The sequence below is a fragment of the Hydra vulgaris genome, chromosome 01, assembly GCF_038396675.1.
Source record: "Hydra vulgaris chromosome 01, alternate assembly HydraT2T_AEP".
Classification (NCBI taxonomy): domain Eukaryota; kingdom Metazoa; phylum Cnidaria; class Hydrozoa; order Anthoathecata; family Hydridae; genus Hydra; species Hydra vulgaris.
In genome coordinates, this window is record NC_088920.1 from 29,450,156 (window position 1) to 29,464,110 (window position 13,955).

The 13,955-nt window shown below is 29.2% G+C and overlaps 2 protein-coding genes across 2 annotated transcripts; both read left to right on the top strand.

The window, feature by feature from the left end:
- Window positions 1–1,076: 1,076 nt before the first annotated feature.
- On the top strand, window positions 1,077–1,562 carry LOC136074318 (uncharacterized). The gene has a single exon (XM_065786623.1). The coding sequence runs from the start codon at window positions 1,077–1,079 to the stop codon at window positions 1,560–1,562; it is 486 nt and encodes a 161-aa protein (XP_065642695.1).
- A 5,379-nt stretch (window positions 1,563–6,941) lies between these two features.
- On the top strand, window positions 6,942–11,446 carry LOC100199000 (small ribosomal subunit protein eS25). The gene is made up of 3 exons (XM_065787862.1): window positions 6,942–7,062; window positions 8,268–8,357; window positions 11,156–11,446. The coding sequence occupies exons 1-3, from the start codon at window positions 7,060–7,062 to the stop codon at window positions 11,414–11,416; spliced, it is 354 nt and encodes a 117-aa protein (XP_065643934.1). The 5' UTR covers window positions 6,942–7,059; the 3' UTR covers window positions 11,417–11,446.
- Window positions 11,447–13,955: the final 2,509 nt, after the last annotated feature.

A 13,955-nucleotide genomic window follows, 5' to 3' on the forward strand; every position in this document is an offset into this window, starting at 1 on the left:
ATGAGTAAATTATTTTGATAATTGTGTCGTCTTTGCCAGGGGCGCCAAAAGCATTTTTTGGTCTTTGAGATAGCTAACTTCCAGACATGGAGCAAACTCCAAACATTTATATGTTTATACTTATGTTAAATAAGGATGCTTTGCAAAAAAATTGCGATGATTAGAGCTTGGGAACAAAAAAGCCTCAAAATTTTGTCCCCCAGTCCCAAACGTGAGAGCAACAAATTGATGAAATATTTTTTGTACTTTTTTTAACTAGACTTATATTCATCAATAAATTTTAAGTTTCATGGTATTATCTTTCAGCGTTCAAAAATTATGACAATATAAAATTTTCAGCGCCTCAAATTAAGAGGTTTAAACTTTATATGGTCATAATTTTTGAACGCTAAAAGATTTTACTATGAAATTTAAAATTTATCAATCAATATAAGGGTCTGTTTATATGGACAAGAGCTAGCCCGGAAAACGAGCCAGTTTTAAAATTGCGTTTATATGAACTTTTGCCAAACAAAATAAAAAATGATATCGAGGTCAGCCCGGCTTTTTCTAGCAGGGCTGGCTTCTTTATTGGTAAAATAATAACTTTAAAAAATGGCGTTTATTGACAAAAATCTCATTTCATTTTAACAATATGTTCAACTGGTAACACAAATAATGCTTCTTAATAAGTCTAATAGTATTTGAGCTTCACAAATTTAAATTTCATAATTTTTTAAATATTATTCTTTTACGAAAACGATCACAATCATTTCAAAAGATGAAGCAAGAGAGAGGCGCCTTAAAAGAAAAAATTGTAGTTACTGGTTTAAAACTGGCAGAACTGATTTATGGTGGCATAATATAATAACTGGTGTAGATCCCATTGATGTATGGAAAACAAATTTTAGGCTTTCACGGTTTCTTTTCATGAATTTGGTTTTTGAGCTAAGCCCTTATTTATCTCGAGCCAATTGGATGCATCGATGGCACCCATATCCCTATTCGTAGTCCATTAACTAACTCACAAGATTTTTTTTGCTAAGCAATATTTTTCTGTTAGTGTTCAAGCTGTATATGATTACAAAGGCTGTTTTATGGATGTTGAGTGCATGTGGCCAGGTAGTGTACATGATGCTAAAGTGTTTGCAAACTCAACAATAAATATGAAGTTAAGAAATGCTATTCTTCCTCAAACGTTTCAAAAACCAACAAAAAAAGCAGAGAAGATACCTAATTATCTAATTGGTGATCCAGCCTATCCATTACTACCATTCTGTATGAAAGAATATGAACATTGTTTAAATAATGAAGAGCTAATTTTTAACAACATGCTTAGAGCAGCACAAAATCCTATTGAGTGCGCTTTTGGTCGCCTTAAAGCTAGATGGGGTATTTTAACAAGAAAGGTTGACCTTAAACTAGAGGCTGTTCTTACTGTTATTTATGCGTGTTTTGTATTGCATAGCATATGTGAAAAAACAAATTCCTATGTTGACGACGATCTAGCTAAATCACAAACAGATCTCATTAAAAAAACTAAAAATAATACAAAAATGTACCAAACCCAATATATTCTATAAATGAAGCTAAAGGATTAGTTTAACAAAGAACTCGTACAGACTTGCTAAATTAAACATACACACAAACACACGCACATATACATATAATAATAATAATAATAATAATAATAATAATAATAATAATAATAATAATAATAATAATAATAATAATAATAATAATAATAATGATAGTAATAATAATAATAATAATAATAATAATAATAATAATAATAAACATCTTGAACATTATATTTATAAAGACTCTTTATAAAAATACTTGTTTTTATTTTTTCTCAATATTTTCGAAAGTGTTTTTATCTAGACAAGTATTAGTTGGTAACACTAAGGGACAAAGTTGCATTTGTGAATATACTTTAGGTGAATGTTGATAGAACTAATTTTGGTTCGATGATTGTTGTTGAGTTTGCACTATCATAGTTTGTGCAAAAAGCTCAATAGAACAACTTATGGCATTTCCCAGGTCAGTTATTGATTTACTTACAGTGTTAATACTTTCTGTGAAGCACTTTGTCGATACTCGCATTGCTTCTGCCATTTCTTTTCTAAATTGAGAATCGTCGCTAGCTTCTTTAAGCAGTAGTTGGTTGCGTTGGGCGGCGCTTAAATTTCGTTTCAAGTGCCTTCTTTTCTTGTCAATAAGTTGTGGTATACAGCTTTTTCTTTTTTAGGGTTTTTAATACTGTCTGCAGTATCACTGTTGTTGACTAATTCTATCTCTTCTGATAAGTCTTGATCAATTAAAAAATTAGTTTCTTCGGTTTCAATAAAATCTTCCCCTTTAACACCAAATATAAGTGTTTCAATATTGGCTGAACCACCCCGCAAGGAGATGAACTGGTCGTAAAACTCAAATATAATTTTACCACTTTCACGTCGACTTCCACTCACAACTGCTTTCGAAACCTTTTGTCAGATTTCCTTCAATTTTTCTTGAACTCGTTTAATTCCTCATTTTATTACTTCTTTTGAGTGCTTTTCATTTAAAGTATTGGTGGCAACAGGCCCAAAATACTCTTCATTTTTATTATAGACCTCGAATAGATAAGCGAACTTCTATATATAAACCAACTTTATCGGCATCAAAGTTAAGGTTTTTATAAAGCATCATTGCTTTATAGCTGATAGCACAATTTATAAGGTGCTCTATCATATTATGATCCCATTTGTTCTCAGAAGCGTAAACGGAAATTTGGTAATTTGGCTTAATACACAGCGATAACCATCGTATGGTTATCTAGGTTCTTTTTGCACAACTTTTTGAACAATCTGGAAATGCATTATATTCAGTCTGGAAATGAAATTATATTGATTATATTCAGTGATATATATAGAGAATAATAAATATAAAAAAAATTAAGATTCAGTGATTATTTTCGGCAAATTAGATTCAGTGCGCTCAAGTGATTTTATCTACTAAATTATGGACATCATTGTTCGCATGAATCAGCTGTTCGGAAGACAGGCCGTAAGCACCATAACATAACGAAATAACCATAAAAAAATAAACAAAATAAAAACGTTCAAATATTTTCAATAGCGGTTTCTCTGTGACAAGACCTGGTGGTTTGCTTTGAGTATCCGCGTTCTTTATATTTATTTTTATTATTTATTTCTTAACGATATCTTGACTTGTTAACTTTTATTATTGTCATAAAGTTATTTTTTTTTGTAATAAATATTGTAATAAAGAACAACAAAAAATAATTTGAAGTTTTTTCTTTTTGTTTTATCAATAAAATCAGCCATTTTGAGAGAGAGTTGTCAGCAGTATAAATAAAACATTTTTATACATAAGGCCTCTAGCAACCCAATAGTTTACTTAAATATATTAAATCTTTTTTTTATTTTTTTTTATTTCTATATAAGTAAATCTGATCATTATCCTTCAATTACTTCAAAAACATTTTTAATTTATAAAATCTTAAATTGTATTCTAATTTATAAAATCTTAAATTGTACGTTGAGGCATGGCACCTTGCATAATCCACTGTGCGGCTTTACACTTAAAAAGAACGAATTGCAAAATAATAAAATAGCAGTGTTTTCATCATCTAAACTTTCATCAACTTCCGAATGACTCGCATTCTTTTTAGTTTTTATCATCTAAACTTTCATCAACTTCCGAGTGACTCGCATCCTTTTTATAAAAGACGCGATATAACTACTAGTAGCAGAAAGTAGGAAAAACATTTCTTAACATTTATTAACAATAAACATAACAGTTGATCAATTTCTAGAATTTTTTAAAACATCTTCATAACGCTTGCACTATCAGTCGTAAACTCTAAAAAAAAAGGTAGAAATTTCTATCTTAGAGTAGGATATGTGATATACTCTTAGTAAAGTATAATTTTCTACCATTTAAGATAAAAAATTATATAAAAATATAATTTTCTACCTTAAATGTATAATTTTTTACCTTAAAAGGTAGAAAATTATATCTTACTAAGGGTATATTACATATCCTACCCTAAGGTAGAAATTTCTACCTTTTTTTTAAGAGTGTAATACCAATAGTATTGACATCAAGTTTTTTTTAAAGTTTGTGAGTCTTTCACATTTAGAAATAAAGCGCACTTTATGATCGTAATATGAAAATCAAACCTAAATTCCAATAACTTTTAGCTTTTAATTCATATACCTGCAGTTTCTAAAAGAAGTCCACTCATCAAAAAAAATTTAGAGCCTTTAAATATGTGATCAGTTATTTTCTCTATCATTTTTTGTCATAATCTGCTTATAGTAGTATAACACCGTGTTTCTGATAGTATTACGTAATTTAGAGACATTTTTAAAGCGTAGTTCAAATAAACCGGTTCTTCAATAAATAAAACTAAAAATTGTATTAATGATTTATAATTTTTTGCTGCCATACATGCAAACGATTCAAATAAGTCTTCTTTTTTTTAGACGTTAAAAACGTTTGTGACTTTCTATTTTGAGGTTCATCTCCTAATTTATTTGAAGTTTAAGCTGCCGCAGATAAACGTGGTGCTTGCGATTGTGATGTTAAATTTTATGTTACTTTGCATATGCTACATCTGCACCTCCTAAGAAATGTCTCCATATTAGATTTGTGCTGTTGACAATATCATTATAAGCTCAGCAATGTTTGTCATGATATTTACTTAGCTCTAATTTAAAAAGAATTTTAACAGTTTCTTGCATTAGTTTAAACTACTTTTTTTTTTATCAGATCTATAATTCTAATCGAATTTATTACCGTGGAAAAATTTTTTATTGTAAATAAAGTTTGTTTATTTAATAAATCTTTCGTATTTTTTTCTTATGAAACCTTCAGTATTTTGATAGCTCCATTATGTTAAACCGACGATGAAGAATGACGTTGCACAATGTTGCAAATTAATTAAAATTACAAATATTATTAAATTGCACAATGTTACAATGTTATCTGTTTATCTAAATTTTTTAATACATATTAATTTGAGCGTACTGAGCCTAAATATGATATTGATTTTTTTATTGCATCAACCGTTTGATCATAAAATCAAAAAATTAATTAAGCATAATAATTTTCATAATTTAAGCTTCATTATTAATATAGCATAATTAATAGGCAAGCATATGATTAGTTATTTTTAATTGGTAATCGTACCGCATGAGATACAAGTTTAGTTAACATTTAACATTTTCTAGTTTAAAATTATTATGTTTGTTACAAAATATTATACTACAGCACATTACATATACACATTACATAATTTTATATTATATTGTAATCAAACAGTCTCTGACAATCTTGTAAATTACAAAAAGTGAAAAAAAAAAGTAAAACGTGGTTTTCTTTTATGACGCTTGTCATCATTGCTTATCAAACACCAGATGTAGATAGATCAAACACTAGAGGCAGATTAAATGCACCTATCATAGGTGCATTCAATTTGCCTCAGTATTTTTTTTCGATTGCGAGAATATTTTAAAATAATGAAAATGTTCTCCATGCTCTTTATTTACATTTCCAAAATTTAATCATAAAACTCCATGCGTTAATGCAGATATAGCGTCTTTATTGACATTCTGCGTTTCATATTTGTGTGCCGTACAATAAAGTTTTCCACTAGTTTTTTGTAATTATCATCCTTATTGTTGCCTAAGAAAATATGGATAACATATCTCAAGTCTGTCCCATACATCCTACTTGTAACTGTTGTAGTTTTTTTTTTAAACAAAAAATTCACGTTCTTGTTCTCTTCTTTTATATGAACTGAATATATGCTTGAAATACATTTATACCGGCACCGAAATATGAACATCTAATATGTGCAGTTTACTGTATTATAGCTGTTAGAGGTTATGTATACCAGTTTTTCTGTTCTTTTGGATGAAAAATTACATAATAATCATCAAGAAACTGATTATTGCGAAAAAAGCAGTTGCAAAGCAAATGTTGTAGCATTAAAAATCAAACTTAAATATTAATTTTTTTGACTTATTTGAAACGAAACTGAGAAATTGTACTTTTTTTTTAGATTTTATCTTTCTCAAAGTTTTTGAATAAATCTCAAGTTTTGTTTTCATTAAATCTCAAGGTCTAAAAAAAAATGGTTGGAAGCAGTGACGGATCCAGCACTTTTTGGTGTTCGAGATAACTTCCAGTCATAGAGCAAACGCCAAACATTTGTATGTTTAAATTGTCAAATAATGATGCTTTGTAAAAAATTACAATGATTGGAGGCTGGGAATAAAATGATCTAAAATTTCATCATAACGCTCCAGCCCCCCACCCCACCCCAAACGAAAGGGCAACAAGTTCATTAAATATTTTTTGTACTATTCTCAACTAGATTTATATTTATCGACAAATTTTAAGTTTCTTTGTATTATCTCTCAGCGTTCAAAATCTATGGCCATATAAAATTTGTAACTCCCTCTAATTTAGGAGTTTACACATATATGACTAAAATAGACTTCCCACTTGTGGCCCACGTGAAACTTTTACGCAAAAATATCGTGCGGCGTTCCCTCGTATTTAGTGTGACTTTCAGTAGTCTAAAAAATACTAGCCACACATGGACCGCATGTGATATGTGTGTTTGTTTGTGTGTTTGTGTGTGTGTGTGTGTGTGTGTGTGTGTGTGTGTGTGTGTGTGTGTGTGTGTGTGTGTGTGTGTGTGTGTGTGTGTGTGTGTGTGAGAGAGAGAGAGAGAGAGAGAGAGAGAGAGAGAGAGAGAGAGAGAGAGAGAGAGAGAGAGAGAGAGAGAGAGTGAGAAAAAATGCTAGCCAGAGAGAAAAGAGAGAGAGAGAGTAGGGAGTTAATAAAAGTTAACCATTTTAAAAGATGTAACATAATATTAAATTTTTTTTTATACTTAACGTTAAAAAAAATAATCTGAAGTTATTATTTTGAGGCGAAAAAAATTTTAATTGGATATGCGGTTACCATTTTAAGGTCTGGTAATGAAAATTCAAGTTTCATAATGTTAACGCATGTTGCCGAAGTCTTTTAATATTGTTTGTGCGAAAAGGCTGCCACATAATGGTTAGTTGTTTTAAAGTTTATGCTTAAATTCTATAAAAAATTCGATGTTTTTTAGCTGATATCAGCTCCAAAGAGTAGAATCTATTTTTTAATATTATTCTATGTTGTTTTTAAAACTGTTGCAAATCTAAGGCAACATAACAAATTTTCTTACGCGAGAGTGTTAAGTAAAATTGTTTAGAGTTTGCAATACCTGTAATCATTTAAATGTAATTTGCTTTTATCTTAATGCCTAATTAGAAAAAAAATTTTTTATAGACGTTTAAAAATTTTTTGGTCAAGTCTTGCTGAACGACGCCATAAATTTTTGTTTTTGCAGCAACGTTATGATTAAGATATAAAATATATTTAAAAGATTAATTATTATTACTTTATTAATTATATAAACTCAAAACATTGTATCTTAGTTTACGATTTGATTTAGCAGAAGTTGCTGGTTGTTGTTTTTTATTATTGCTGCTATAAACTTACCAAATAAAACAGTCAATCACTTACTACTTATCTGAAAATCATTTTCCTATGCCGAGCTAAAAAGAAGTTATAGTTATCTCCTTTTATATAAAGTTCTTCAAATTTATAAAGTATCAATGCAGGTTGCAATCATTTAATTGTACAATGCTTTTTTTGTATCAAGGTTGATACAATAAAAAAACATTGTATCAACCATTGTATTGTATCATATGTTACTTTAATTTGTAATATCTTGTGTTTAAAATAATGTAAAAAATCTTTGTGAATACCATTGCATTTTAAAATACTGTACAATCTCATTTTCTCAGCATAGTAGTTATGAGTATAGGGGAAAAAAAACATCTGGCAAGTTGAATGGTTTCTGATGCCATCTTTAGTACATGCAACTCTTTAAATTTGAAAATTTCCTTAATTTATTTTAAAAGTTATTCAATGAAGCTAAGTTTTTTCTACTACTCCTAGCAGCTGATGATAACATAAGTTAGTTAAGCTATACTAAATTGCTTAATGTGAAGTTTTGTATAGGTTTTTATGTATTATATGAGTACATGTTATATGAATGCATCTACATGAAAGGAAGTGTTAGGTAACAGTAGTAGAGGTTCGTTAAGAACTTTCATAGTAGTAGTTAACTTTTTTTTAAATGAAAATGTTGTATTGTTTTGTTTTTGTTTTATACTATTTTTTGCTATCTTCTTTTTTTTTTTTTCATTGGTTTCGTTTATAATTTATAGCCAAAGAAGAACGATAAGGATGCCAAGGCACCAGCCAAAGCTCAAAAACCTAAGCCATCCGCTGGTGGTGGTGGCAAAGCCAAAAAGAAGGTAATATTAATAATTAATTTTATTTGTACTACTAATGTTACTTTGAAAATTTTGTTAAACTTTGTCAGGTGCTCAAGATTTACTTTTGGGTAAAGTTTTACCCAAATTAATATTATTAGGTGCATCAAAATTCCTTCAAAAGTTATGATGGTTTAAGTATTGATTTTTCAATATATGGACTTGCTGTAGAAACCGGACACAATTAAGTTTAATAGTCATAACTTTGTCAATTCTTATCAAAATATAAATATTTTGATATCAAAAAATAGATGTAGGATGTGGGCTATAAATTTATACTGGCCAGTAATCATGGGGCGCATCCAGGAGATAGAATAGCAATAAACCACCACCTTTACCATAAGAAATTAAACACTTTTTTCAGAAAACTCTTTTTTCAAGATATAAATTTTTTAAATACGCAAAAATGTTGTTATAAATTTATATTAAACCATCAAAGTATATGAGGGGTGTATGTTGATGATGGAGATGTGGTGGTGATAGTTTGATACACCATAGTATCAAAAAATTACTTTTTTTCATAAATACTACTGTCTCTACTAAAATAAAGTCAGTATACTATATAAAATTATGTTATACAAAAATTTATGTATACAAGTGGTGTATACATCAACTTATGGGAGGGGTGTAAGCTGTGCCCCTCTCTCTCAACCTTAAAAAAGAAGATATAATACTACTACTGTGTCCTTAAGTCCCAAAACAAAGTTTTTCTGTATAAAAATAGTTCTATAAATTAATACCAGGCAACTACAAAATATGGAAGGTGAATGTAAAACTCATGGTAAATGAGTTGATAGTGTTTAAACACCCTAATATTAAGAAGAAATATAAAATATCTGAAATGGTTATTTAAATTAAACCATTAAAGGAGTTAAAAACATCTTACTATCTAATGATTTCATTTTAAATTTTAATAAATTGGAAACAATATTGAAAACCTTTATCTCTGACATTATTTTCCATTTTTTTAATAAATGTTTTATTTTATCTAAATCAAGTATAAAAAATGTTTAAGTAACCCCTCTGTCATCCGCAACCATTTGGGCGAATGAAAATTAGGTACCAAAAGTGTGTCTATTATAAATCTTAAATGTTTTAATATGCATTTTTTACTAGTTTTAAGCTTAATCAAAGCCTTAGTATAATTGTTTAAAAGTAAGAATAAAACTCTGGTGGTTGAACATTTCTGGTAAAGACTGCATTAAAGGCATTGTTTATAACCTTTTCAAAGCATTCAGTATTAGTGAACCATTAGCAGTTTATTTTTTTGCTATCACATCTTTCAGTATGATTAGCAATTTCTAGTATGCCGCAAAATCAAAAGTGCAAAACTTACTGCCTTTTCTTGGTTTAGATTTTCTCAATAAATTGTGTTAAATTTTACATTGGCAGAAAATTGGATTTAAATCAGTAGTGTTATTACTCTGTTGCTTTTAGTAGTTTTTTAGTGCTACATTACTCTACATTATTCTACATTACTATTTTACTATTACATACCAAGCAAGAAGGATTTAATATATTCGCCAAGCAAGCTCGGTCCAAGTAAATTGATTTTAAGAAAATGAGGAAAAACTGATCTACTCATGGTTGCAGATGAACAGAAATTGATATTTTCTTTCTCTATTTTTAGAACATAAATCTTTCAATTAGTCTAATATTTAATTAAATAATAGATTTCAGTATATAGAATGTGGATATGGAAATTCAAAATTTGTATGAGACTTAATTCTTTTTTGCAAATTTTTTTGAAGCATTGTTAAAAGTAACAAATGGTATATGTATATATATGTGCGCATGTGTATATATACCAAATTTTAATGATAAGTTTTGATATTTTAAAAAACAAAAACAACAACATGTGATATGCAAAAAAAAGTCAATGATCAGATGTATATTATACTAATGATCTGTGGTATTAGTCAAAATATAATATTATTGAAATATAAAATAAACCTGTTATTAGTATAATGTATATCTATTAAACTTGATTAGTTAAAAATGCATTGAATTATAAAAATTAGCATTAAAAAGTGTAGATGATGGCTTCTTGTTTGAGCAAGTTGTAATTGTGAAATAAAATAATTTTTTTTCTGGTCGGCTAGTTGATATTTTGTTCTGGTTGATTTACTACACTTAAATATTATCTAGATGTCAAATAATACAAATTTAAATAAATGTATATAAAAAAGTTATATTTTGTTCAGGTTGATCAGGGTGAATATTACTAGGCTGTTAATATAAAGGGTGTTGCTAGATATTTGATATTATATATTGCTAATTATCTTAAAAAGTTAGTGATGCTACTAAGTTTCAGAGTTGTTTGGCCTTAATCTTGCCTATATGCCAAAAATTGAGGCCTTGGCCTTAAAAACATTTTCTTATTGACTTCATTTAATTCTTCACATAACCTTGCTACTTATAGTTTTGTTAATAATTGGCCTTAACTTAAGGCAAAAATTAAAGTCTTTTATCTTTGTTTGTGTATGTTTTGGTCTTAACTCTTAATCTTGACCTTGAAATTTTCTTGGTCTAGACTTTGTAAGGTGTGGCCTTGTTAACAACTCTAAGTTTAAAAATCACAACTTAGTGCTGCAAAAAGGTGTTGTAAAGTTTATTATGTGCTATTTATTGACTTATGTGTTTCCATTTTATGTGTTATTTTGTTTTGACTATTTTATGTGGTTTTATAGGGATTTAAATATTTTTTTTGTTTTGTTATTACTGTTTTGTTTTAAATAAATTTTGAAAGGTTTTAATGTTGTTTTTTTGTGTGTTTTTAGAAATGGTCCAAAGGTAAAGTTCGTGACAAATTGAACAACATGGTTCTTTTTGATAAAGCAACTTATGAAAAGTTATATAAAGAGGTTCCTCAATATAAACTAATTACGCCATCAGTTGTTTCAGAGCGTCTAAAGATTCGTTTGTCGTTGGCACGTGCTGCTCTTGTTGAAATGAAAAACAATGGAAAAATAAGAGAAGTTTCTGTTCACCATGCGCAAAAAATATATACCAGAGCTACCAATGAGTCTACCGCAGCCTAAAAAAAAACTGAAATAAATCAACGTTATTTATTTGCTTCTCTTTTCTCTCTCAGCTTAAGATGTAAGAAGGCGTAGAAAATTTTAAAATTGAATGGTTTAAATTAATTTAAATTAAATGGTATATTATTACCTGAAACAATTTTTGAATAATTGTGCCGAACATTAAAACCCGTCAAGTCTACCACAGATATTGAATCATGATCAGAATAAGTGAAGGTCTAGGGGGAGGGTAACCTAAAGCGGGCCCCTTTTCAAAAAATGATAGAATGAACTTGCTGTAACCCTCCAAAAATTGTAAAAAAGTCTTTTCAGGGCATTCAATTTATGCTCTACAATTTAATATCAGAAAATTAAGTGTAACTATGCCTTACGTTAAGAAGTAACCGCTGAACAAAGAAATGCTAGGTGCCCATTTTTCATGGAAGTAGCCTAACATGGGCCCCTTGCTTTAAATTTTGAATAAAGCCTTATTAATCAAAAATTGATTATGCTGATTTTTAGGTGATAATCTCTTCATTCACATTAAAAACTCTGACACTGAGTAAAGAAAAATTCACTTAGATTTTAGTCAAATTAAGGAGGAGGCTGAATAAGTGCGAATTTCATAACTGCGAATCTGCATAAGTGCGAAGCAGTTGCAAAGACTGGCATAAGTGCGCCGAAAGAATTTGCAAACATTGGCATAAGTGCGAACTTGCCAATTCGCAACTTATGCCAATGTTTGCAAATTCTTTCGGCGCACTTATGCTAATTCGCGCTTGTGCCAGTTCGCACTTATGCCAGTTTTTGCAATTGGTTCGCACTTATGCCAATGTGAGCAAATTCTTTTGGCGTACTTATGCCAGTTCGCAGTTATGAAATTCGCACTTATTCAGTCGCCCCAACTTAAGCTAAAAATTTAGCTGAATAAAATTTTTAAAGTAGTAAAGGTGTTATGTGAAAGTAGAAAAACAACTAAAAAGAAGTACTCAATTTTTTATTTCGAATCAAGTAATAATTTTAATACAATAATATGAGAAGATCAAACATTAAAAAAAAAATTATTATTCTTGCGGGAATCTAATACAATTTCGAGCTCTTGGTTTAGTGGTACCCATAAGCTTGCGCGCAGAATAAGAATCAAAACTATTTGATGCTTATTTAAATGATATTTTTATATCTTAAATGTTTCTGCAAAGCTCTTGTTTTTTTCTTTTAATAATAGCCCAGTACTTTTCAATAACTCTCAATTCTGGACAGTTAAGAGGATTTTCTGTTTTAGGCACAAATTTCACATTATTCTTTCTATACCATTCCATAGCTAGTTTACAATAATGAATTGAAGCTAAATCAGGCCAGAACACAGGTCTGTTATTGTGTAATTTAATGAGAGGTAAAACGCGTTTTTGTAAACATTCTTTAACATATATTTGACCAGAAAGTGTGGACTGAGAAATATAAGGAGCTGATTTTTTGCCTCAACCGGAAATAGCTTGCCAAATCAAAGCTTTTTTTAGCGAACTTGTCATGTTTTGTGTATTTAAATTTCTTATCTGCTTTTCGTCTATATTTGGCAATATAATAAACAGCACCAGGAATTTGTTGATGATCGTACTTGATATAAGTTTCATCGTCTTCAATAATACAGAAGTTTTTTAAAATAAAATTGTCAAACAACTTTCTGCCGCGCGTTCTTGCACTTTTTTGTTGAGTTTCAGAACGGTTGGGCACTTTTTGTGCTTTGAAAGAATGAAAACCATGGTTGTTTCTAACTTTTGCAACAAAACTATGAGAAAATCCATATATTTTTACGCGTTCCCTTAGTGAAAGGCTTGGGTTATTCTTAAAACTGTAAACCAGTTTTCTAACTAGTTTTATATCTTTAAAACCTTCCTTTTTTCTATCACCAGATTTGCACCAAAAGATTTTAATACAACCAATAAAAAAAATGACGTACTAATTCTTTCACATTTATTTCGTGCAAAAGAATATTTGAAAGTAAAGCTTTTACACGCTTTACTTTCAAATATTCTTTTTGCCGGAAACTTACAATAAAAAAACTATATTTAGATGGCGTAGTGATTAAAACGTTAAAAAAAGAACTTCCAAAAATGTTTTATTACATAAGTTGTCGCTTTGACTGACGTCAAAAGCTAAATGCCGAAGTAAATAGGAAAATATTTTGATTTTTAACCCTTGATATATAACAGTTATAGCGTAAATAGGCATTGTATTGTTTCGCAGTTGAATATTCAGACGACATTCTGCAGTATTTTCAAGTCGATTAAACTTAAAAGGCTACATATACGGGGTATGCGTGTTTTCATTACCCGTGTACTTTTTCCTGACTGAAAAAAATTACCTGGGTAAGGGATCGTCCGTAAATTACCCAACGCTAGTTCACTAATAAACAAAATTAAAGAGATTAACTTTTAGTAATATAAAAAATCAAAGTAGCTCATTTAAGTTAAACAAAAATCACCGCGTAGAAGAGCTCCTTCGTAAAAGAACTCCTACTTTTATTTTTTTAAATAATTTAGCGTTGCGTAATTTATGGACG